General features: G+C 34.9%; 2 protein-coding genes across 2 annotated transcripts; both read right to left on the reverse strand.

Annotated features, from left to right (window-relative positions):
* Positions 1-5,821: 5,821 nt before the first annotated feature.
* Positions 5,822-7,312, reverse strand: LOC107812262 (uncharacterized). Its single transcript, XM_016637318.2, has 2 exons — positions 6,633-7,312; positions 5,822-6,549 (listed from the first exon to the last, which is right to left on the reverse strand). The coding sequence occupies exons 1-2, from the start codon at positions 6,933-6,935 to the stop codon at positions 5,968-5,970; spliced, it is 885 nt and encodes a 294-aa protein (XP_016492804.1). The 5' UTR covers positions 6,936-7,312; the 3' UTR covers positions 5,822-5,967.
* Positions 7,313-15,095: 7,783 nt separating this feature from the next.
* On the reverse strand, positions 15,096-16,001 carry LOC107812263 (uncharacterized). The gene has a single exon (XM_016637319.2). The coding sequence runs from the start codon at positions 15,999-16,001 to the stop codon at positions 15,096-15,098; it is 906 nt and encodes a 301-aa protein (XP_016492805.2).
* Positions 16,002-25,916: the final 9,915 nt, after the last annotated feature.

Genomic DNA, 25,916 nt, shown 5'->3' on the forward strand with positions numbered 1-25,916 from the left:
AAAGCCTATAAGTGAACATTTCATTTGAGACTTCTGCATTCTAAGTAGCAGCAACTTAATATGAGCCCAACCAGCAAGCGCAGCCCACCGTTTGCCCATGAGCGCTTGTCTACACTACGACTGAAAAATTGAGCAACATAGCATCTTGTTAACGATCCATTTACTTACTCTTTCTATTTCATTTTAAATATGACATAACATTTGTGTTGCTATAAAAAAAATTAAAGCTTGTGAGCTTAAATAAGTCTCACTTTTCACTGTAAAATTAGAAGTTTAAATTAATTAAGTTTCAAATTTAAGATAAGTCTTTTTATATATATACACACACATACCGGCTTGCTCATCTAGGCCACTTTCCTTCGCTGCAATAATCCAAACTATGGAGCAAATGTGTCATAGGAAAACAGGAGCAGAGTTATTCCACATGGATTGGGAACTCCAAATGGGTGACTGTCACCCTCTATACATGTTTTTGAAGAAAAGGTAAAGTCACAACTAACCAGATTTGACCTGTTATTTAAAGTATGAGAAGATGGAAGTGATGCAATCCCTTTTTCTCCACAAGGAAAACTTCATACATAACTAGTTCAACTTAGATAGCAGCTTAAACATTAGCATCTTTTTCATTCAGTTGGGACAATGAGATTTAATTTCAGTATATATTGATTAATGATGTGCATGCACGCAACAAAAGTAATAAAGAAACGAAAAAAAAAAAATAGTTTGACACTCTGTCCCTATGGGTGATAAATTTGTCGGTTCTGAACAATATATACATAATTTCTTTAAATGTTTTGGACAGAAGTTCTAAACAATGTAATAATTGAAAGAAGCATTGAATGTAAGTTTTTTTTCAGAAAATATGCCCACATTAAAGGTTAAAGGGGGAAGGAAGAGTCTGAGCTAAAAGCTTTCTGTGGCAGACACCTTAAGTGAAACACAAGTAGGGAGATTAATGTGCACAATATGCTAGCTGGTATGGCATCTTCTATTGTCTTGTACCTTTTACAATCATGGACTCTCAACTGCTATTTTTACACACTCTTCAGTTGGTTTATAGTACTTCCTACTTAAAAGATTACTACTAGTATATTTTAAAACCCACATTTTCTTTGTTATTATTTTCTGTGCTCTTTGTGTGAGTGATAGAGGTTTCGAACACTTTTTGTCAAAAAATTATACTTATGTCAAATATTAATTTTTAAACATAAATTTTTAACATCGTTGAATATCTTTAACACTATTTCCGACTTTGCCACTAGCCGGAAAAAAAAAACTAAAGAACCAAAAAGTATTTGTAGCCAAGAAGAAGGCTCAAAACCAAAATTTAGTGAGCTATCAACATCATTAATAATGGAAAAGTGGGAATCATAGAAGAAGGGAGATTACAGGGTCAAATTTAGCAAAATTGATGAGTATTAGGAACTTAAAATCACTCTCCCTAATTTGGTTGCCGACTAGCGGGATTAGTTTCCAAAAAGAAGACAATTGTTGGATACATGGTTTAATTTGGATGGTCTAATCATACTATTCCAGGGTTACAAGATTTTCTTTAAGGGACCACTCTGTTGTACCTAATGGTTTCAACCCATGTGCTAGTTTTTGTACAACTATGACAAAATTTCTATATCGATATTATGGAGGTTGTGACAACCAATTACCCCTCCAGTCATATTTCACCCAAGTGAAATTTGCCCCTTTTCCCAGGTAAAGTATTAATCCATCCTTAATTTACGTAAAATTATTTTCTTTTTTGTCCGTTTCAAAAACAATGATACATTTTTAAACTTGAAAATAATTTAGTTTAAACTTTCAATTCTACCCTTAATGAGAAGTTTTTATAACCACACAAATACGCTTGACCCCTTTTTGACTTGTTTAGGACCACAAATTCCAAAAGTCTTCATTTTTTTCTTAAACTCCGTGTCCAATCAAACGAGTTCACATGAATTGAAACGGAGATAGTACTACTACTTGTTAAAATGCCGGTCCTACTAGTGTATTACTGAAAATTTTGTAGAGTATGTTACATGGGGGTCATAAAAACTCAGAAAAATCAATCCAAACCGAAAAACGAACCAAATCGACCAAAAAAATTGATACTTTTTAGGTTTGGTTTGGTTTTGGTTTTGAATTTTAAAACCGATCAAATTTGGTTTGGTTTTGGTTTTAACCAAAAAATAACCGAAAAAATCGAACCAAACCAACTATAGAAGTAGCTATTTAAATTTATTATTACACCTATATATATATATATATATATATATATATATATATATATATATATATGTATATATATGTATGTATGTATATTTTTATATAAAGTTTCTAAAATTTTATGGTACATATTAGTCATTTATATTTTAGTCTAGTTCTTTGTTATTATAATAATCTAATTTTTTGTTTTTATATTCTAGTTTGATTGGTAATTAAATTATTCATCACTATTTGATTCAATTATCATCAATATATCTTGGTAAATGATAGATTTCTCAAAGAGCAATTGGTTTGATAGTGTTACGTTGAAAATGTACTCGTCGGAATATGTGTTTGGTAGTGTATGTTTCATATTTAAGAAAAAAATCGATAAAAAATCAAAAAATCGATAAAACCGACTTAATTGGTTTGGTTTGGTTCAGATATTTGAAAAACTAACTTACTTGGGTTTGGTTTCTTTTTAGGAAAAACCGATCCAAACCGAACCATGAACGCCCCTAAATTGTTACAACACAGTTCAATGTCAGAGCACTTTCTACCAAAGCAAAAAAAAAAATTAATTAATAGGGTTTGGATAATATTTGGTTGTAGTAGAAAGAACATAGCATTTGAATTTGAAGTTGAAGTTTAAGAGAAGAAGTGGAGCTATAGGTGATTAATTGAGAATCCACACACTTTAAATCTTGGCCCCAGCTCTGTTTAAGAGTATTTGAAGATTGAAGTTGTGTCTGTATATGAAATTCACTTCGAAAAGAAGTTGGAGAAATTTCATAAATGGCTGCTCAACTTTTACTCAAAGTCACTAAATTATTTTCTGAGAAAGTTATTCAAATTCATACACTATCAGGTTACTTAAAAGATAACTACAAGTGTTCACATGAATTTTAATAATATGACATATTAGTAACTTGAAAATAAGACATGTTATGTAACGTGACATGTTAAAAAATAAAGTAGATGACCTTTTACAACATGTTAAAATACATTACTCATAGTGTAACGATTCTTTCCGGTTTGAGTGGTATAAGCTAAATCCGTTATCTGTCTAATATCTGAAATTCTAATGCATCTCTAACTAAGAATGAATTTCATGCAATAGCTATTGAAGCATCTGATTGTTGCCTATATTTGGTAAGGGAATAGACTGTTAAATTGACTCTTTGCTCAAAAACAAGCCTTCCCACGTCATATGCCTAATGAATGGCCGCAGCATGGCAGATTAGTTTTCCCTAAAAAGTTAAGCTTCAAAGATGCCAACTTGTTACAGTTCAGATACTCTCTTTAGTTCTTCAAGGTCCACCACATGACATTTGGATTCATTCAAACTCCTTAAGGAGCCATCAATCTGCCTGTTATTTTTATTTTTTTCCTTCTGACACTTTCAATGTGTTCAAAAGAAGACACTTTGGCTTTTTCTCATTTATTTCACATTTGAAAAGGCACTCATTTATGCAGAGACTTTAAGAAACAAAAGAACATGGCACGCGAGATGAAATACGTAGTCGTGGGGAAAAACTTATCTTAAGCTTTTCTTCAGTTACTTACAGTCATAAATTAAAGTTCAATATACCCGCATTTGGATGAAAATTACAATCCGCGGAGACAACCTAATATATCACTATAGTAGCTAATTGTGACGAGCACATGCGAATCTGAAATTTTAACTCTATGGGTTCAATATCTGAATTTTTTAGTATTGAACCCATTATATTTTTAAAGTTATGGATTCATAGCTACTATTTATTGTAATATTAATGAATTTTTACATATAAATTATTCCCCACGTCAAAAGTACTGGGTTCAGATGAACCCGGTACCATAAGGCTAGACGAGCCACAAACAGGATATTCGTTCCTATAGATGTCCAAGTGGTCACACCAGGGGCGGCCCGACAAGTTTTGTGGCCTAAAGCCAAACTTTACGAGGGCCTTAACTTTTTTTAAAAAATTATTATTTTTTATTTATTTGAAGTCTATTTTCTTGCTAACTTAGATACAAAGTTATTAATAATTTTCTTATAATCAATAACTCCTAATAAGTCTTTCTTAATTGACAATATAACTAATCCATTTAACTTTTCTCAAAACATCGTTGATCTTAGGTAAGATTTTATCAATTTTAATTTTGAAAACTTCTTTCCAATGAAGTGCTGGTAACAAGAGTTATTAACATTATTCCACAAGCAATATAGGCATTAGAAAAATAATCAAATCTTTTTATTTGACCGAGTGTATCAATTAAACTGTTATCTTCTAATTGTACTATTTTCTTAATACTTTTAATTTCGAAAATAAATCTAAACCATCAATATCGAATTGATTATTATGCTTTAAGGAATATTCAAGATAAGACAATATTTTTTCAAATTTCCATGATCTAGTGACCTTAATTTTTACTGCTAAATAGGAAACCAAAAATATTTTCATATGCTTCGAATTGTTCAAATCTATTTTGAAGTGAAAAAAATAGTCGTGTCTATTATGTATAAAGTAATCAACTCCAAATGACTCTTCAAAAGATTTTGAGATTTTATTATCAACATTCTCATCAAGTTGTTATTACTTCCTATATATCACACGTTTCTTACGAAATTCGGGTTCGATGTTCATTTCAAGTGTAATTTTCTTGGCAGAAATCATAGTAGTTGCAAATCCTTCTTCACATAACCTTTTGTTAAAAACTTTTTCTATGAAAAGTAGTATCTGTAATTTTTCTTCTTTTTGGGTGGATTTTGAAGTAGACGGACAACTTAAAACTTGGGTTTCAGTCTTTTTTAAAGCCCATACTCAACAGAAGCCCACTTAAAGGGGATGGTCTTAATTTGTTTTTGAGGAATTTTTAGAAACCACTATTGTTTAGTGGCTATTAATTTTCTATAATTATCATATACATAATTACTTCCTATAATAACTATTTAGTTATTGCGCAACTGTATTCGTTGTATTCGCGCTACTTGCACCTAAAATCAGGGCAGTCCAATTGTACGCCATGTATTCACATGTATTCGCGTCATGTATTCATGAATACAATAGTAAAAAGCGTCTAAAATTAGGGCAGTTCAGCTGTACGCGCATGTATTCACATGTATTTGCGCTATGTATTCATGAATATAACAGCAAAAAGCGCCTAAAATCAGGGAGTTCAGTTGTACGCGCATGTATTCGCACTGCTATATTCATGAATACAGTTGTGCGCGCATGTATTCACATGTATTTGCGTCATGTATTCATGAATACAGTAACGGCAATACCTTAAAAATAGGTATGTCCAGCTGTCTAAGAGAGAGGAAAAATATAAATAGCGTATTTCATGCCTTATTTCATGCCTCAATGGTAATATATACCATAAAATACTTATTTTGCTATAAAATATAAAAGGTAGCTATAGAAAATAATATTTTAAAATAATTTTAGTTTATAAAAGTAGGGTGTATACATTTGCCATAGGAGGTAAAATTTTACTAAAATAAGCTAACTTTATCTTTATTGTCAACTCATATATAATTTGAAAATAACCTTTTCATAACATATCTCACGGCTTAAGTTTAATTCCTTGGGAGTATCCGATTACACTTTAAGTTTAGACAAGCTTCAGTCCTAATAGATGATGAATCTATTTTATTCATATTCTATAATCTCCAAAAAGGAGGTAACATTTACATTATTGTGTATTTATTTACCTATTTTTTCTCCTTAGAGTGGGGATGAAAGGGATGGTGTTATGATGGGAGACATTGATACAATTTAAATTCTAGAGACTACACATTTCTCTCCGATTACACATTTCTCTCAAACTAATCATTACTGGCATAGTCCCAGTACTCGATTGTAGCAAATAACTTCCCATTTGCTGTTGATGTTGCTGCTCCAAGTCTAAATCAGATCTCCGTTTCCTATTTAAATTATCCTCCGCACTTGTTTCCGTTAAATCAATCGAATTATCACGCAATTCATTCTTCGCTTGCAACTGCATACTAGGGTTTAAATTTGTTTGAAAGTTCAACAACGTAGTAGCTGAAGTGTCAGACGACAATCCAATTCCCGGAAATAACCCTCGTCGTTGAGAAAGCGAAAAATTTGGATTGAAATACGAGGATCGTAGCTGCGACGGTACGGACATGCTGGACCCTGAGCTACGTAAAGAAATATTAAGCGACGTAAAGTTTGCGGGAATTGTACCAGTTCCTGTTGCGGCTATTACTGCTGGTTCCGCTTGTTGAAGTAGCCACTCTATGGTTTCGCCGTCGGACTTGTGACCTAGCTCGCGTGTGAGCTGAAAAACCCTAGCGGCACAAAGCGCAGGCATGCGGATACGTCTGCCACGACCATCTACCTGTTGACACATAATATAATCAAGCAATTAATTAGTAGTGCTTAAGTTCTTAAATGAGATAGGTCAGATAAAATTCAACAAACCTTAGTGTGGCGGTCTTTGGTGGAGGTTCGTTTTGGGGGCGGCTTTTTAGATGAATCAGCGCCAGAAGCTGAGATTTGGAGAGTGGAAGCTGATGATGTAGTTGATCGAGGTGTATTATTAGGGTTTGTGTGAGTATTATCTGTGTTGGAAATAGCAAGAGAAGTATAGGCTGCAGCAGCGTTGGATGAACTAGAGCAAGCTTCATCTTCTTTTTTCTCAAGTAATTGGAATGGGAAAGTAGCAATAGGGCGATAGTGGTGATGGTGTTGGTGGAGATGATGATCATCACCTCCTCCATCCATGATCACAACAAGTAATTAATGTCTAAAAACTTGCTCTAAAAAACCTTTCTCTTTCTCTTTCTCTTCTTCTTTTTCTCTCTAGGCCAAGTTCTTTTTATGAGAAAATAGTGACAGACACTATATTTAATTCTTTGTGGGTCTGCTTATGTTTCTTTCTCTCTCTCTCACTAGAATGAATGAAACGAAACAAAATGTTCCCTTTTATCTTTTTCCCCTCTTTGTATTAGCTGGGATGAGTATATGTCTCTTTCCCCTCTATAGATTGTTGTATATATGGGATTTTCTTTTGGCATTCGATGTGTAACATGTGTTGGTTGGGCTAAGGGCGAGAGATAGAGGATAAGAGAAGAGAGGGAACGCTTTAAGCATCAACGATAATGAGTGGGAATTATAAGGGGTGAGCTTTAAACAGCGAAAAAAAGTAGAAAAAAGAAATTATTTGCTTTTGTTGGAGGCTCCTTTTTTAATTGTCTTTTTGACAAATATTGATTGAAATGTGTCGCAAAAGAAAAAGAAAGAAAATATTACTACTGATTTTGAGTTTGATTTTCTTTTTTTTTCTTTTTTCTCTTTTCAGGAAATACTTTTTATTGTGGTTGGACAGAACCTTTGGTTCAGACTCCACGTGAGGTGCTCTTTTTTATCATTCAATCCATAAAGACAATGGTGGCCATAGGTGGGGCCCAAACCCAAGTCAATAAAATTGAGAGACTTGGAAAGGGGAAGATTTATCAAAGGTGGAGTGGGTCCTTTTCTTCATTCATGTAATCATTTCCTTTCGCCTTTGGCTCTTTGCCTTTGTTCTGAACCTTTGCCGGGTGCTTTGCCTTCTTTGGGATTCCTCCAATTATTTTCCCTCCCTTTCACCTTATATTATATTATATGCTATTTCTCTTTGGGCCTAATTATCCTATGCTTAGGCTCGAGGATCTCTTCTCCCCCTACTCTAAACTTAGCGGATGATTTAGAATTTTAGAATAATAATGAGCCCGAAATATCATTGCACTCTACTTCATAGGTGAAAGTGTTTGACAATTAGATACAAAATTTAATAAATAAAGAAAGATTTTTCACACATACGTTTAATATATACTACTTATGTAGTACCATTTGACTGAATATATACCTTAAACAATGAATGAAATTTTTTGAAAGTTATGATCTAAAATAAATTTTAAAGATTTGTGTGACTATAAATTATTTTTTTAAGGATAAAATGTAATTTTAAATTTTAAAAATTTTTTAAATAAAGAAAGATAATATTTTTTCGAAAGAAACTAGAAAGGAAATGTGCTACATAAATTAGAAAGATGAGGTAGAAAGTACTATAGTTGCTCTTACTATCAGTAATTATTTATTTTTTCTCATAGCAGTAAAAGAATCAACTCCTACTATCAGTAATTACCTTAAGTTGTACTAATGAATAGTAGAGACTTTAGTTATATACAATTGCAACGATCAATGAACGCAAACTTGTATAGAAGTAGCTTCCTCGTTTCAATTTTATCATTGGTCCTAGTCTCCTGATAGAAAAAAAAAATACTTCCACCCTTTCACTTTTTACTTGTCATGTTTTGCTTTTCGAGAGTCAAACTAAATAAAGTTTGACAAATATTTTAATATGTATTTTTTCACCATATTGATCTGAGAAAAATTATAAATTATATAGTACTTTTCATATAGTTTCCGAATGTCTAAATTTTAATTTTAAAATATTATGAAAATTTAATACAATTTAGCTTAAAAAATGAGTTAAATTAACTTTCGAAAAGTGAAACGTGACAAGTAAAAATAAACAAAAATAATAATAAAAAGGGGTAAAAGGGTGTTTGTGATCAAAAGAGAAATTGAAAAGATAAGAGAATGAATGATGGCTAAGGTTGGGTGGATGGTGCTTTAGCATGGTGACACCCTATATTTTATTGTAGACATAAATACTATACACCTTTTCGAGTGGGTATACAGGATGAGGAATGGTATATATATGACTGCAAGACTGGCAGCTATGGGATCGATGCACCTTTCAAATGCTTGTTTAACAAATGCCTAGCCTGGGTATTAGGTAGTACGCCCTTTGACATCAACACCTTCTGTCACTCATGCAACCCCGATATATTATAATATTACTATAGTATATACTTCAATATATTACTAAAAGCATTTGTTAGGAAATAACTTATAATTTAGTCTGAAGTTATCATGATCATATTTTAATTTGTGCATGTTTCATCTCACTTTTACTCGGAATCTTTAATTTCTGCTACAAGTCTATGTTAGCAATAAGGTACTACGTATGTCCCAATAAAACTGACCTACCTTTATATATTACTTATGATCTAACCTTAAAAGACATGACATATTTTATCAAATGAAAAATATTTTCTTCAATTCGAGCAATTTAATAATTAAACTAATATACCGTGATACTATTTGTATTATCTCAAACTCAATTTACATCTTATTGATTAACCATTAATTTACTTTTTAACAAGCAATCATGAATTAGTTTGAGCTCATTATCTACATTCCAAACTCGTCTAGATTTTCTACTTTCATGTAGTCGTGAATAATTACAGACCTTTTAAGGCAGATTTAATTAGAGTGTCAAATTCAAATGGGAAGCAAAATCTATAACTTCCTCATGCACAACTGTAGAAAGCTACTATAATAGCTTGAAGCAATAGATTGTGGTGCTTGTACATATTTCCTATTTCTGTTAATTACAATTTACACCATAAGCAAATCAAGGGCACATCGATCTAAAGGCTATAGCATTGCAGCATGGGAGTTAATTAAACTTGGACACGTACGTATTAGCTATTTGTGCACAAGATTTACATTTTACAATCACCTCCGTTTTTATCAATTTTGATGAACTCCCAAATTAACATCACGAGAGAAACCTTGCTAGGTTAGACAAAACGGCATGTTTCCCCTTTAAATTTAGATCTATGCAAAATATATAGATTGCTAATGTATCAACAAAAGGTAAGGAGGTATGGCTCCATGTCCTTGTCCTATATATTACTTCATTTCTCATTTAGATATCAATTTTTGGTAGTGTTTAGCCTAAAACCCTAATTATGTATTATACGTGGTGTTTATTTGATTAAAACGACCAAAAATATCGACTATATTGGAAGTCGAAGTCTGAAAAGATTTTCTTTTGTTGAGGTAAGGATCAGGGTCCAATTTGCAGCCGCTAAATCATATTAACATGAAGTATATCGATATATGGTGAAATACTGGGCCTCCCCAACTCCTAAAACCGACATGAAATTTAGCATGACAATTCTGTTGGTATAAAAGCTCATGTAATTAAGGATAAACTAAGAGGAAAGTTAACTTCTTTCAAGATATAAAAATATGCATTTTTTAGACGTACTAAAAATTAAAGAATGCCACAAAAAATGGAACGAAGCATGCAGTTCAAGAGTGATATGTTGCTTCTGAAATAGGGGGAAAATTAAAAAATTAAAAAGGAAAAAGAAATGTAGCAGAGAAGAACAATGACATGTTATAGCAGCCAGTCTGTGTCAATCAATTACCCGATGTCGTAGTATGTTAAACTGTCAACTCTTGTTTGATGAATGTATGGAAAGCATTTATTATTAGATCCATCGCAAGTTCTAGACGGCATCTATTACTAGATTCATTCCAACTAGTGCAATTCTTTTTCTTTGTTCCCATTGCTGTGTTACTAGAAACAAATAAGCAAGGAGGTGTTTCTTTAATTTCTTATGTAATTAACTAAGTAGTTTTTTCTGATTAAAGAAGAATTGCTCTTATAAGTTTGACTTTGTAAAACTTTATATCTCAACTTCCAAGGGAGTCAAACTGTCAAAGTATGCATATTTGGACTTTTCCTGTACTGTCTCCTTTATTTGACCAGGTAGTGCTTCTTAATTAAGTGCTGAGATTCAAAAAAGGAGACTGCTTGAGATATGCTTGATCTCTTTTCTGGTGGTTGCTGATGACAGTCTTTTTTACTGAGAAAAGTAGGAATATAGTTCTTATTAGACAAATTATTTCTTACACCGATAGGTTTGAATTTACATATTGGTTTTTAGTTGATCGTCTGTCACGAAATTTATTAGTAGCAATTTCATAGGATATATATTCTACCAATAGCGGAAAGTCAAGTGGCATCAGATCCATGAGCGGACAAGGACAATATTGTCATCCTATACGTTAGGCGTCATATTCACACACACACACACACACACAAAAAGATCTATGGCTTAATACTACTGTTAATTGCTCAAAGTAAAAGCTGGCTCAAGCTCAGCTTGGACAGCAATGGAGGTCGAAAAGAGAGAACGTTCGAGAAGAAAGAGAAAGAAAGACTGGGAAATGAACCTCACGTGTTATTGATGCCTGTAATGAATATATATACATACTATCCTATCTATTTAACTGAATGTCTTCTTTACAACTAACTAGCCACTTTACATAATTAGGTAATCTCAATACCCTCCCCCCTCAAGTTGGTGGTGTGAAAAACACTGCCAACTTGTGCAAAGCTGCTGAATGCTTGACTCCTGTCAGGGCCTTTGTTAGAACATCTGCAAGCTGGTCTGTAGTCCCCACATGATGTAGTGAAATCAACCCCTCTTGTAGCTTGCTTCACACAAAGTGACAGTCAACTTCTATATATTTGGTTCTCTCATAGAATACAGTGTTCCTGGCTATGTGCATGGTAGACTGACTGTCACAAAACACTGTAATGGGCTTGGGAAAAGGGCTTATGAGTTCTTCAAACAATCTACTGAGCCACGCCAGTTCTCCTAGTACCTTCCTCAAGGCTCTGTATTCTGCTTCTGCAGAGGACAAAGAGATAGTGTCCTGCTTCTTGGACTTCCAACTAACGAGACTGCTGCCCATCAACACAAGGTAACCACTTACAGATTTTCTAGAGTCCGGGCATGCTGCTCAATTAGAGACACAACAGGCTCTGATTGTATAATCTGGATCCTTAGATAAGAATATGTCCAAGGTGGGATCCCCCTTTAAGTATCTGAGCAGATGAAAGGCTGTTTTTAGATGAGGTTTTCTGGGGTTATCCATGAATTGGCTCAAGTATTGCACACTGTAAGCTATATCTAGTCTAGTGTTGGTGAGAAAATTGAACTTCCCTACCAATTTTCTGTAGTAAGTGGGATCTGTTAATGTTTCTCATTCCTTAGCTTCGAGTTTCACAGTGAGCTCCAGTGGAGAGTTGAAGTTGTTGTAACCCATACACTAATATTCCTTTAACAGGTCAAGAGTGAACTTTCTCTAGGATATTATTACGCCATCATCTTTGTAAAGAACGTCTAGTCCCAAGAAGTAATGCAGCCTCCCCAAATCCTTTATTTTGAAGTTGTTGTTCAAGAATGCTTTTAAATCTTTAATCTCCATAATGTCAGTTCCTGCAACTATAATGTCATCGACATACACTGCTATATAAATAGATGAATGCTCAGTTTTCTTATAAAACAAAGAATAGTAATACATTGAATGTGCATAACCCCTTGAGCATAAAGCCTCAGTTAGTTTGGCATATCACTTCCTGCTTGCATGGTTTAGGCCATAAAGAGATTTGTTGAGTTTGCAGACCAACTCTGAGTTATCTACTGCTAGGCCCTCTGGGACCTCCATGTACACATCTTCATTTAGATCCCCATGTAGGAATGCATTGTTTACATCCAATTGGGATATGTACCACCCTTTCTTGACAACAATGGCTATTAAGGACCTTACAGTTGTCATCTTAACTAAGGGGAGAATATTTCTGTGTAGTCAATTCTAGCCTGTTGCGTATATCCCTTTACAACTAATCTAGCTTTGAGTCTTTCTACACTACCATCTACTTTATGTTTTATTTTATATACCTACTTACATCATATGGCTTTCTTTCCAAGAGGTAAGGGAACTAAGTCCCAAGTATGGTTGGCATATAATACCTCAAACTCTTGGTTCATAGTTGTTTGCCAAGCAGGATTCATAGCTGCCTTCTCATATAATGAGGGTTCACTGTCACTGCAGATGTCTCTCACAAGACTTTGACTCTCAGGATTTAAGATATCAGAGGTTATATAATGATTGTTAGAGAATAAGGCATTAAGGGAGAAAGGTACAACATAGTTGCTGTGAGCAATATATGGTGATGATTTTAGCTTAGGGAGTGAGTGTAGGTAGTCTTGTAAATACATAGTTGTCATGTATGGTCTTTATGATTTCCTTAAGGCAACATGTGTGTTGGCATGTTGATAGGCTATTGGTGATAAGTGTGGCTTGAAGATTGTGGTGTTCCAGGTTGTGGTAAAGGACTGGAGGAACTCATAGTGGGTAAACTAGTGTTGGACTCAAGGTGTGGGGATTGGCCATGTGTAACATTTGTGCCATTATCACTACCATAAGCATGTTCAGTGCCCTTTTGTATATAATCAATGAAGGGAACAAAATTAAGAACAGAAGGAAATGAAGTATTTTCAGGTGATATAGCAAAAGGAAACACATTCTCAATGAAGACAACATCCCGGGAAACAGATATCTTCTTTGTGGCAAGACTTAACACCTTGTACCCTTTGACACCATAGGGATAACCAATGAATATATGTGGGGATGTTCTAGGTTCAAACATATTTCTATGTACTTTTGGTACTGAAGGGTAACATAGGCATCCAAAACTTCTCATGTGAGAGTATGTTGGTTTTCACTTGTGAAGTAATTCAAATGGGGATTTAGGATAACTGTGGGAAGAGGATAATATGTTTATGATGTATGTTACACACAAGATGCACTCACCCCAGTATTTTACATGTAATTTTGATTGGAATAACAGTGCCCTGACAGTTTTCAGGAGATATTTATGTTTTCTTTCTATTACCCCATTCTTTTGAGGTGTATAAGGGCAGGTCTTTTGGTAAATGATGCCTTTGGATTGGAAAAACATACTTGCCTCTGTACTGGTGAACTTTAAGCCATTGTCTGATCTGATTGTTTTAACTTTTGTATTAAATTGGGTTTCGACCATAGAGACAAATATTTTTATAACTTGTAAGGCATTGCTTTTGCAGATGAGAAAGTTAGTCCAAGTGGACCTACTGTAATCATCCACCAGTATAAGAAAGTACTTGTAGTTGTCATGTGTTGCCACATGATAAGGTCCCCATATATCTATGTGTAGTAGTTGAAAGATATTTGTGAAAAAATTTGTTTTCTGGGGAAAAGGTAGTTTCCCTGCCTGACCATTGGAAAAATGGAACAAAAAAAATGTTGCTTTGAAGGAAAAGAAATGGGGATAGAGAAAATCCCTCTCATTTTGACAAAGGGTGCATGTCCAAGTCTATTATGACACACAACATTCACATTATGATTAGGGGATACACAAGAATTTCGACTAAGGTTTTTATTATTCAAACATGAACCATTTACAGGTGGATGAGATACACACTTATTTGTGGACAATGAACTATGTATAGATGAATCAATATGACAGTGTGAGTTATGTGTGCAATGGGCCTTATTACCAAGGCAAGAGACTGGGTTGCTAATAACAGAACCTGAGTACTTGTTTCTGAGACACTTTGGTCAAAGAAGGTATAGCCCATCACAAGCCTTACCAATCTCTAGAGGTCTCTTCATTAAAAGGGCCTGCAGAAGACAAAGGTTGTCAGTGAAGGCTACTATGCTTCTGGGGTTAAAACTGCTCAGACCATGAATGAAAATTAGATTGTATTTGAAAGAAGGTACAAACATTACTTTATGTAAAGTGATGCGAGACACAAATGTTACACTACCAATTTCTGTTACTCTCACTTTATATCCATTTGGTAGACAACTAGGAATGGATAGGGCAATGTTATAATGTTGGTTAATAGGGACTTATTGAAAGTTATGTGATTGGAAGCCCCTGAGTCTAATATCGAGGAATCAGTCTTATTTTTGAGACATTGACATGATAATTTACCAAAATCTATAGAGAAAGTAGAGACTATTATACCTGCAAAGTTCACAACTCCACTGATAGGATTGGTGGCACATGCATTTTCTCGTTCATTCCCAGCTTGAAAGTGTTGTTGCAGATTCATAATTTGTCCATATTGCTCCTTTGATAGGCTGGTGTTCTCGTCTTCATTCAAATCATTTTGTTCCTCTCCTTTGTTAGATAACATATCAGAGGACTGATTTCCATGTACATTGGCCACTATTCTCTTTCCCTTGTTGTAATTCTGGTTTCGATTGAAGCCTTGATTCTGGTTGATGTTTTGGTTTGGATTTTGGTTTTGATTGCAAGCCAGAACTCTTAGGGTAGCCATACAGTTTGAAATACCTATCCTTAGTGTGCCCTGGTTTCTTGCAGTAGTCACATATAGGTCTTCCACTTCCTTGTCCACCATTGCTGCTGTTGTTGGGCGAATAGTTGGTCCTATAAGTGTTGGGCCTAAAACTAGCAGCATTCATAGAAGTTGATTCGATAAACAACTGAGTGTTTGGTTTGATTTCCCTATGCTTCTCATCTTGTATTAGGAGAGAAAAGACTTGAGCTAAGTTTGGTAATGGGTTCATCATGAGGACGCTTCCTCGAATCACAATGTAGGTTTCATTCAATCCCATGAGGAATTGTATTAGTCGCCTATCCTGCTCGGTTTTGTAGAAATTTTTCTCCGTGCCACAAGTGCAATTGCAACTGCATTGAGATTTATTACTCAAGGTGCTCAATTCCTCCCAGAGCTTCTTCAGTTTGGTGTAGTAATTGGTAATATCAAGAGTTCCCTGAGATGTATCGTTTATTTTCTTTTGGATTTGGTACAGTCGAGCTCCATTTGTCTTCTCATAGCGATCTTCTAATTCAATCCACAACTCCATAGCATCATTTGCATATTCGACACTGTATGCGATTTCCTTCGATAGAGAATTAAGGATCCATAAAGTCACCATATCATCACATCGTTCCCATTGACGAAATGTGGGTGAGTGAGGGTCCGGACGCTTACATTCGCCATTTATAAACCCTAGCTTGTTTTTCACTGACAGACCTCGCAACACACTACGCCTCCATGAATGATAACCAACTAGCATAGCACAGGGATTATCCGACGGGTGCAGATACAAAGGATCACCTATATCGATTTTGGAATTTCCTGGAACTCCGATGTTTACTTCTGTGCTAGCCACATCGCTCAAATCATCAACAACTATGAGTGATTGAGATTGATTGTGTGAGTATCACACTTTGGGAGAAAAAGCCCCTTCCAAGACAGTCAATTAGGGCAAAAACGAGACCGCTCTCAGATATCGATCGAATTAGGGAAAACGTCAAAATCGACGATCACAAAGAAGAAATGGATTATTGAGAGATGATATATTGGAACAGCCAAGCTCTGAAATAAATATTACTATTCTTAAGAAATTTACCTAAAAAATCTCAATTTTACATACGGAGTTCTCAATATTGAGTTTCATTATTGACTTGTCAGACAAAATTATTTTCTTTCTCTTTTATCAAGTTCAAAGAAGTTACGCCTGTGATATGCCACAGACAGATTACTTATATTGATCCTTCAAGAGTTTGGAGAAGTTGCCTACGGTGGGGAAGTCATAAATTTTATTAAGGCTGTTTAAGATTTAATATTGTGTAATAATCTTTCGACGAAGGATATTTACGTACGTAGTGGCTCTTCACTAGTTGTCAACATCGTCCAGAAATTGGCTGGTGTTAGGCTAGAAGTGCCAAATAATAGAATAATCAAGTTGATCTCATGACATGTTTGACAGCGGAGTGCAACATTAGGTCATCTGAGCTTGTGTTTGAGCTGAAACCAACAAAACCAGCCCACCAAATAAAAGATGGAGAAACTTGTAGGGATATGCAAGTAGGGAAGGTGGGTGGGTGAAGGGACTAAAGGGACAGTTGAAAAATTTATTGGGGTCCAGAATAATGGAGAAGGGGAAATGCAGAAATGCAGAGAGAGTACGAGTAGTAATTTAGAACATGTTGTCACGTGAATGCAATTGTTGGACCTGTTGTCAATGTTACTTTTTCTCAGACCATAACCTTTGTGTTTCCCCTTCCTCTTTTTGCATTTCTCATTTCATTTTCAGTCGCAAATTCATTCCCATATGCTGTTGTCTCTGAATCATATTAGAAGTAATTGTAGTCTCATCATTGGAGTATTTCATAACAGAAACATGTACACGATATTTCACCTTGACGGAAATATACGAACAAGATTGTCTTGAGGTAGTAAAAGCTGATGAAAGAACAGAAAACTCATGTTTATGTGGGGAGGAAATTGACGTCATCAATGTCTATATTATCAGACTTGGAATTGTTGACATCAACTTTCCCAAAAACTTTGGTCTCGTTTGGTCGTGTCTGTGAAAGCAGAGGTAATAGTAGTCCCACGAATGGTATTTCAGTTGTGACAACTGTTCGTTAATTAGGGCTCGAGTAGATTTCACTTTTATGTATTCCTTGTATTTTTTGCTAAAACTGAAGTGGACTTTCCAAATACTTGGATCAAGAATTTTTGTATTTTATTTTTTATTTGCACTTCCTTTACGCACGATAAGGACGAACAGTCATGACATCCAATTAGCACAAAGAAGGAGGCCCCTCCTCACAATGCTTGTTGGAAGAGTTACCAATCATTGAAATGCTCAAAATAAGAGGTGATATTTAAGCTTTAACTTTGTTTACCTCAGAATTCCAGAACTACAATATCCAAAACTTGATATGGGGTTAAATCCACCTAAAATTGTTTTAGACTTTCTAGCAGAAGCAGAGCTACATGATTTGAAGACGATAATTAAATTGAAGCTTTATATTGTACAAATAGAGTAATAATGTAAATTTTTCTGAATATTTTATAAATTGTGGAATCCCATCGACATAAGCTACACTTGTAGCATAGTGACAAAGACGATTATAAAATTATTTTAAGGTAGTCATTGTACATTCTTGGTGTACATATATATATATATATATATATATATATATATATATATATATATATATATATATATATTCTTAACGGGTTAACGGATTATCCGTTATAGTTATGTGATTGGAGATTTTGAACATAAAATATTTTTGGAGATTTTGCACTAGTTTATGTTGAAATTGGCAAAAGTACCACATCGGTGGATGACAATTTTGAATGGGAATTTCACCCTATAAAAGGAGGCCTAATGTTTAGGATTTAAACACACCTCTCATTTCCCTTTTATCTTCTTAAGGCATTTGTATCTTCTCTCTTTAGTATTATTTCACTTGTAATTTTAGAGTGGAATAAAATATTGTTTGTGTCCGAGAAAGTAGGCAAAATTGGCCGAACCTCGTAAATTCTGGTGTTCTTTTATTGTTGTCTTATTGTCTTGTTTATTATTTAGTGGTTGTCATAATTTTTGGTATAGTAGTTGTAACTCATTCACACTATATACATTTGGCTTCCAGAACAATTGGTATCAGAGCCAAGGTACTGTCTAAGTATGCTCTGTGGTTGCAGCATAGTCTGATCTTCCACATCAGAAAAGATCTATCTTGGTAACTGAGTCAAGGTTCTGTCTGAGTATGCTCTGTAGTTGCAGCTTAGTCTGATCTTCCACACCAGAAAGGAAATAATCGTGATTTGTGTCGTCAGCTACTAAATAATATTTGTGTCAAAATGGGAGACAGTAAACAAGAAGAATCTACATCAAGTGTTAATAATACGTCATCGTTGGCATCTTCGCTTATGACAAGAATTGTGTCAAATGCGAAATTTGCGGTAGAAATTTTTGACGGGTCAGGACATTTTAGGATGTGGCAAGACGAGGTTCTAGATGTTCTTTTTCAACAAGGGCTAGATCTTGCCATTGAAGAAAAGAAGCCAGATGTTATTGGAGAAGAAGATTAGAAAATTATCAATCGTGTTGCTTGCGGTACCATTCGATCCTACCTTGCTAGAGAGCAGAAATATCCATACACAAAGAAAACTTCTGCAAGTAAATTATGGAAAGCACTAGAGGATAAATTTTTGAAGAAAAATAGTCAAAATAAATTGTACATGAAGAAGAGACTGTTTCGTTTCACCTATGTTCCTGGTACCACAATGAATGAACATATCACCAGTTTCAATAAGTTGGTCACAGATTTGCAAAATATGGATGCAACTTTTGATGATGGTGACTTGGCCTTGATGTTGTTGGGGTCACTTCCTAATGAGTACGAGCACCTTGAAACTACTCTACTCTATGGAAATGACGAAATTTCTCTCAGAGAAGTTTGTTCGGCTTTGTACAGCTATGAACAAAGAAAGGGAGAAAAACAGAAGGGCGGAGAAGGAGAAACACTAATTGTGAGGGGTCGTCCTCAAAATCAAACGAGGACTAAGAAGGGAAGATCCAAGTCGAGATCTAGACCCAGCAAAGATGAATGTGCCTTTTGTCGAGAAAAGGGGCACTGGAAGAAAGACTGTCCGAAGTTGAAGAATAAGGCCAGACATAACAATGGAAAGGCCATTATGGATTCAAATGTAGCTGATTGTGATGATTCAGACTTCTCATTAGTTACAACAGAGTTATCAACATCATCAGACATATGGTTGATGGACTCGGCTTGTAGCTATCATATGTGTCCCAACAAGGACTGGTTCATGAATTTTCAAGAAGGAGAATATGGAGTCATCCACACAGCGGATAACAACCCTCTTACCTCATATGGCATTGGTTCAATAAGATTAAGGAGCCATGATGGAATGATCAGAACATTAACAGATGTTCGATATGTACCGGGTTTGAAGAAGAATCTCATCTCTGTGGGAGCCCTAGAATCAAAAGGGTTCAAAATCATTGCAGAAAATGGAGTGATGAGAATATGCTCCGGTGCACTAGTGGTGATGAAGGCCAATCGGAAGAACAATAACATGTACTGCTATCGTGGTAGCACAGTTATTGGGACAGCAACAGTGACATCCAGTGATGACAAAGAGGCAGAAGCAACCAGGCTATGGCACGTGCGCTTGGGACATGCTGGAGGAAAATCCTTGAAAGCTCTATCTAATCAAGGATTGTTAAAAGGCGTAAAGACTTGCAACTTGGAGTTTTGCGAGCATTGTGTCAAAGGGAAACAGACAAGGGTTAAATTTGGTACAGCGATCCATAATACTAAAGGCATTTTGGATTATGTACACTCTGATGTTTGGGGTGCTTCCAAAACACCTTCATTGGGTGGGAAGCACTATTTTGTAACCTTTGTTGATGATTTTTCCCGAAGAGCGTGGGTGTATACAATGAAGAGGAAAGATGAAGTGTTGGGAATTTTTCTCAAATGGAAAACGATGGTGGAGAATCAAACAGGCAGGAGGATCAAGTGTATTCGCACAGACAATGGAGGTGAATACAAAAATGATCATTTCAATAAGGTCTGTGAAAATGATGGCATCGTCCGACACTTCACTGTCAGACATACACCACAACAGAATGGAGTGGCAGAACGTATGAACCGGACTTTACTGGAGAAGGTACGGTGTATGTTGTCCAATGCTGGCTTGGGCAAAGAATATTGGGCTGAGGCAATTATATATGCATGCCACCTCATTAATCGTCTACCATCTGCTGCTATTAATGGCAAGACACCATTTGAAAAATGGTATGGAAAACCTGCTGTAGATTATGACTCTTTGCACATGTTTGGCTCAATTGCATACTGTCATGTGAAAGAGTCAAAATTGGATCCGAGAGCAAAGAAGGCTATATTTATGGGGATTACTTCTGGAGTCAAAGGATACCGCTTATGGTGTCCAGAGACAAGGAATATTATATTCAGCAGAGATGTTACCTTTGATGAATCTGCCATAACAGATAAGGTGACAGTTGAAGATGTCAAACAAACTGGTGGTGCATCAAAGCAGGTGGAGTTTGAGGGAAAATTTATTTTTCCTACACAAGAAGCAGAGGAGGAAACTCATGAAGATTACCCTCTGGAAGAAGAGCCAGTAGAAAGGGAGATTCCAACTCAGGAACCTCGACAACAACTTGAATCAATAGCAACCAGCAGGCCAAAAAGGACAATAACGAAACCTGTTCGTCTTATAGAGACGGTTGCTTGTGCAACCTCAATTGTAGCTGATGGTGTTCCTACCACTTATAAAGACGCAATCCAAAGTTCAGAAGAAGATAAGTGGAGAATTGCCATGAATGAAGAAATGCAGTCCCTTCATCAGAATCATACATGGAAATTGGCCAATCTCCCAAAGGGAAAGAAAGCAATTGGGTGCAAATGGGTATTTGCAAAGAAAGAAGAATTTCCTAACTAAGAAGATGTTCGCTACAAAGCAAGATTGGTGGCCAAAGGATATGCTCAAAAGGAGGGAATTGATTACAATGAAGTATTTTCTCCAGTTGTAAAATATTCCTCCATTAGAATTATGTTGGCTTTGGTAGCACAGTTGGATTTGGAACTAGTTCAGATGGATGTAAAAACTGCATTTTTACATGAAAACTTGGAGGAGGAAATCTACATGACTCAGCCAGAAGGATTCAAAGTTGCTGGAAAAGAAAATATAGTATGCAAACTTGAAAAATCGTTGTACAGATTGAAACAATCTTCTAGACAATGGTACAAGCGATTTGACAAGTTTATGTTGCGGCAAGGGTACAAGAGAAGCAAATACGATCATTGTGTGTATTTGCACAAACTTAATGATGGTTCCTTTGTATATCTTCTCCTATATGTTGATGATATGTTGATAACTTCCAAGAATTCGGAAGAAATTGATAAGTTGAAGATTCAACTGAAGGAGGAGTTCGAGATGAAGGATCTGGGTGAGGCAAAGAAAATTCTTGGCATGGAGATAATAAGAGATAGACGTACAAAGAAACTCTGTTTATCTCAGAAAGAATATTTGAAGAGAGTACTAAAGCGTTTTGGCATAGATAAGAAGACTAAGCCAATTAGTACGCCACTTGCTCCCCATTTTAAGCTAAGTACTACTATGTCGCCAAAGGATGAAACTGAACAGGAGTATATGTCAAGGGTATCATACGCAAATGTTGTTGGTAGCTTGGTGTATGCAATGGTTTGTACGAGACCTGACATTTCACAAGCCGTTGGAGTTATTAGCAGATATATGCATAATCCAGGAAAGAAGCATTGGCAAGCTGTGAAATGGATTCTACGGTATATTCATAGTACTGTAGATGTTGGGTTAGTTTTTGAGCAGGAAGGCAATCGGTCTGTAGTTGGATATTGTGACTCAGATTTTGCGGGTGATCTGGACAAACGAAGGTCAACTACTGGTTATGTGTTTACTTTTGCAAAGGCACCAGTTAGTTGGAAGTCTACTTTGCAGTCAACAATTGCTTTGTCTACAACAGAGGCAGAGTACATGGCTATTACGGAGGCTGTGAAGGAGGCAATTTGGCTTCAGGGGTTGCTAAAGGAGCTTGGTATTGAACAAAAAAATATTACAATTTTTTGTGATAGTCAAAGTGCTATTCAATTAGCGAAAAACCAAGTTTATCATGCAAGGACGAAGCACATTGATGTTCGGTATCATTTCGTACGAGAAATCATAGAAGAAGGTGGAGTCACGGTGAAGAAAATTCATACTACGGAGAACCCTGCTGATATGCTGACAAAAGTGGTGACTGCGGTCAAGTTTCAACATTGTTTGGATTTGATCAACATTGTTGAACACTAAAGATTGAAGATGAAGACACAACCAAAATTTGTTATTGAGAGAAAATTGAAGATGTGAAATTTTGCCAAGGTGGAGATTTGTTGAAATTGGCAAAAGTACCACATCGGTGGATGACAATTTTGAATGAGAATTTCACCCTATAAAAGGAGGCCTAATGTTTAGGATTTAAACACACCTCTCATTTCCCTTTTATCTTCTTAAGGCATTTGTATCTTCTCTCTTTAGTATTATTTCACTTGTAATTTTGGAGTGGAATAAAATATTGTTTGTGTCCGAGGAAGTAGGCAAAATTGGCCGAACCTCGTAAATTCTGGTGTTCTTTTATTGTTGTCTTATTGTCTTGTTTATTATTTAGTGGTTATCATAATTTTTGGTATAGTAGTTGTGACTCATTCACACTATATACATTTGGCTTCCGCAACAGTCTATGCATGTCTCCTTTTTCTTTAAACTGGAGAGAGAGAAAGAGATCAGCATAGAGTATAGGGTCCATAATCCATATGCAGAGGTAGTGCTGAATTTGTTGTGGCAAATACTATTTGATTTGGTGCGTTGAAGACGGTTAGAGATTGGTTTGTCCGAGTTATTCTTTTGATGCTAAAAAGAAAGGCGCAGCTAGCGGAACAAATCTGTCCTTTACAAATTAAAAAGCACAATCTGTATATTCCTTGTCCTACTCACCCCATTAGTTTTGTTTAAAGCAGACCAACTGATCTTCCACATATTATAATACATCATCATTAATCTTCCTTTTCTTTATGTGGATTTTCTTTAGTTTATATATACTATCATATTAGGCCAAGCTGTTTAAAGATCTTATCACTGCCTCAACTATATTAAAGTGTCAGAGATATGATGAGCAACATTAGCCCGTACAAACTTTCCTGATTCTAGCTACCTCTTCTTTTTAATGTTTTATAGAAAAAAAAAATTAAACCAAGATTTCTTACCAAGGCGTTTATATTCTTTGTCATATCATATATATATATATTGGATGTTTTTTTTTCTTTTTCTAATTTTCTGATGTGGAAGCTAGTGGCATCAAGTTAAAATTAACGAGGAAGGAAGAAGAACTAGTTAAAGTCCTAAGGACCTCAAAGTCTTGGATGTGAATCATGTGATAATTAACAAATCTGGAAATGTGATAAGATATTATTATAAAAGGATTTAACCATGAAAGATTAATAGACTGAAGTCATTTTCCATTTCCTTTTAGTCCGTTGTCTTTACCCCAAATTCCAAAAGCCACCACGTAATTGCATCTTATCCAAACAAGCTCCACAGGAACCAATCAAAATACAGCACATAAGGAAACCCGACAAACAGAAATATGGAGAATAGACACATATCTTCAATAGTGGGATAAGTTACACTTGTCACCATATTCTTAATTTCCATACTATATTGTTGAAAAGCACCCACTGATCTAATTGGATCTGGTTTTCCGAAGAATTATTACTAGAACGTATATAGTTTTCTTTGTAAAAGTTAATAGTATTATACAATCCTAGAAAATAATATAGAGTTTTATATGGATCGATGAATATGAATATTTATACACTGAAATTGACAAAGCTTTTAAAGTTTTCTATAAACGTGTTTTGAAAAAATTCTTTTGAAAAAATAAAAGAAGTTTTTTTGGGGAAAAAGGAGGACCTCCTTTATGTTCGTTAAACGAATTATTAGGCCCCGTTTGTTCATAATTTTTTTTGTCAACTTTTTTTAAAAAAAATATATTTTTCCATGATATTTTGCACGTTTTAATTTTTTTTCTTCGAAAATATGTTTTTCAAAAATCAAAAAGTGATTTTTCAAAGAATTTCTCTTTCGCCGCTCAAAAACTGAAATGCATGTCCAAATATAATTTCAAATTTCAAATATCATTTTTCAACTTAACTCTAAATACTACTCCCTCCGTTTTGAACCTATTTCCTTTTTAGTCCGTGCCAAAAAGAATGATCACTTTCCCTATTTGGAAACAATTTACCTTTATACAATGATTTATAGTCACACAAAAATATATCTGCCTCATTTTACACTACAAGTTCAAAAGTCTTCTCTCTTTTCTTAAACTCCGTGCCCAATCAAATAGATTCACATAAATTGAGACGGAGGGGGTATTTTTTTTTTCTTCAAAAATTACAATTTTTATGTACAGACGCCTACTTAATTGGAACTTAATCATTTTTTCCACAAGGAATTAGTATTTGGAATCTCTTTACAAAACAATTAACTTGATGAGCTGACTAGTTTTGATTGTCGGGTTCATGATTAAAGAAAAAATGATGGTTACTCATTCGTGATGATAATAAAAGCAAAATAGAATGATTGAGACATTTTTTTGTAGAAAATCACACGTCAGCAGAATAAGTAACAGGGGGACACAACGATTAGGAAAGCTCATATCCTCTTTAAAGAAAAGTCAAGAGCAAATGCAATTTGCTAATTAAGTGCTTACTACTATGATGCAGACATGAAATTTGTAGAAAACGATATCTCCCAAACATAATACTCGTCCCAAATATAGGGCCACGAATGGAATCCCTCTTATCTTCACCATTCTCAATTCTTTCTTCATCATTTGTTTACTTCAATATCAATTAAAGTTTAACTTATATACGTCGTTATTGTAAATTCTAACCATCATAAGGTTACCTTTACCTGATATAGCAAGTAAGAAAATTAAATATCCTATTAATTTGTTTTCGAAGAGAAAATTTATATGTCCAATTAATTGGGATTGATATCAAAGAATCGTTACTGTCCAAAGAAGGTTATATAATTAAATAAGGCAAAATTGCTTGGAACTTCGCTTAGGGAAGGAAGCTACCAGTGTTTTAAAAGGCGTGAGCGTAATGCGATGCGTTTTACATATGCCTCATCGAGGCGTAAGCCTCATATGTATTTAATTTTTAATATTTTATAAAATAATATAATTACAGTAAATATTTATAAACAGGTAAAATTACATAAAAATTGAAAAAAATTATAAATATGTGAATATATATAGATGTGCTCCATACCCACAAAAACTAGTCAAAATAATCTATTATACGATACTTAGAAGCAAAAGTAATATGTGCTTCATCCCCACAAAAACTAGTCAAAACAATCTATTATACGCTACTTAGAAGCTCAAGTAACTTGAGTCGAAAAGAATAAAATTTTCTACATGGAGGAACAAAAAGGATGACTAACCTTCAATTTGAACTTTGAACTATGAAGGAGAATGGAGTTCTCTTTGTATTTTTAAAAGAAAACTGAATATTCGTTGTTTTTGGGAGATATTAGTGGACAAGGTAAAGAATTG

This window comes from Nicotiana tabacum, chromosome 4 (assembly GCF_000715075.1).
Source record: "Nicotiana tabacum cultivar K326 chromosome 4, ASM71507v2, whole genome shotgun sequence".
NCBI classification, from domain to species: Eukaryota; Viridiplantae; Streptophyta; class Magnoliopsida; order Solanales; family Solanaceae; genus Nicotiana; species Nicotiana tabacum.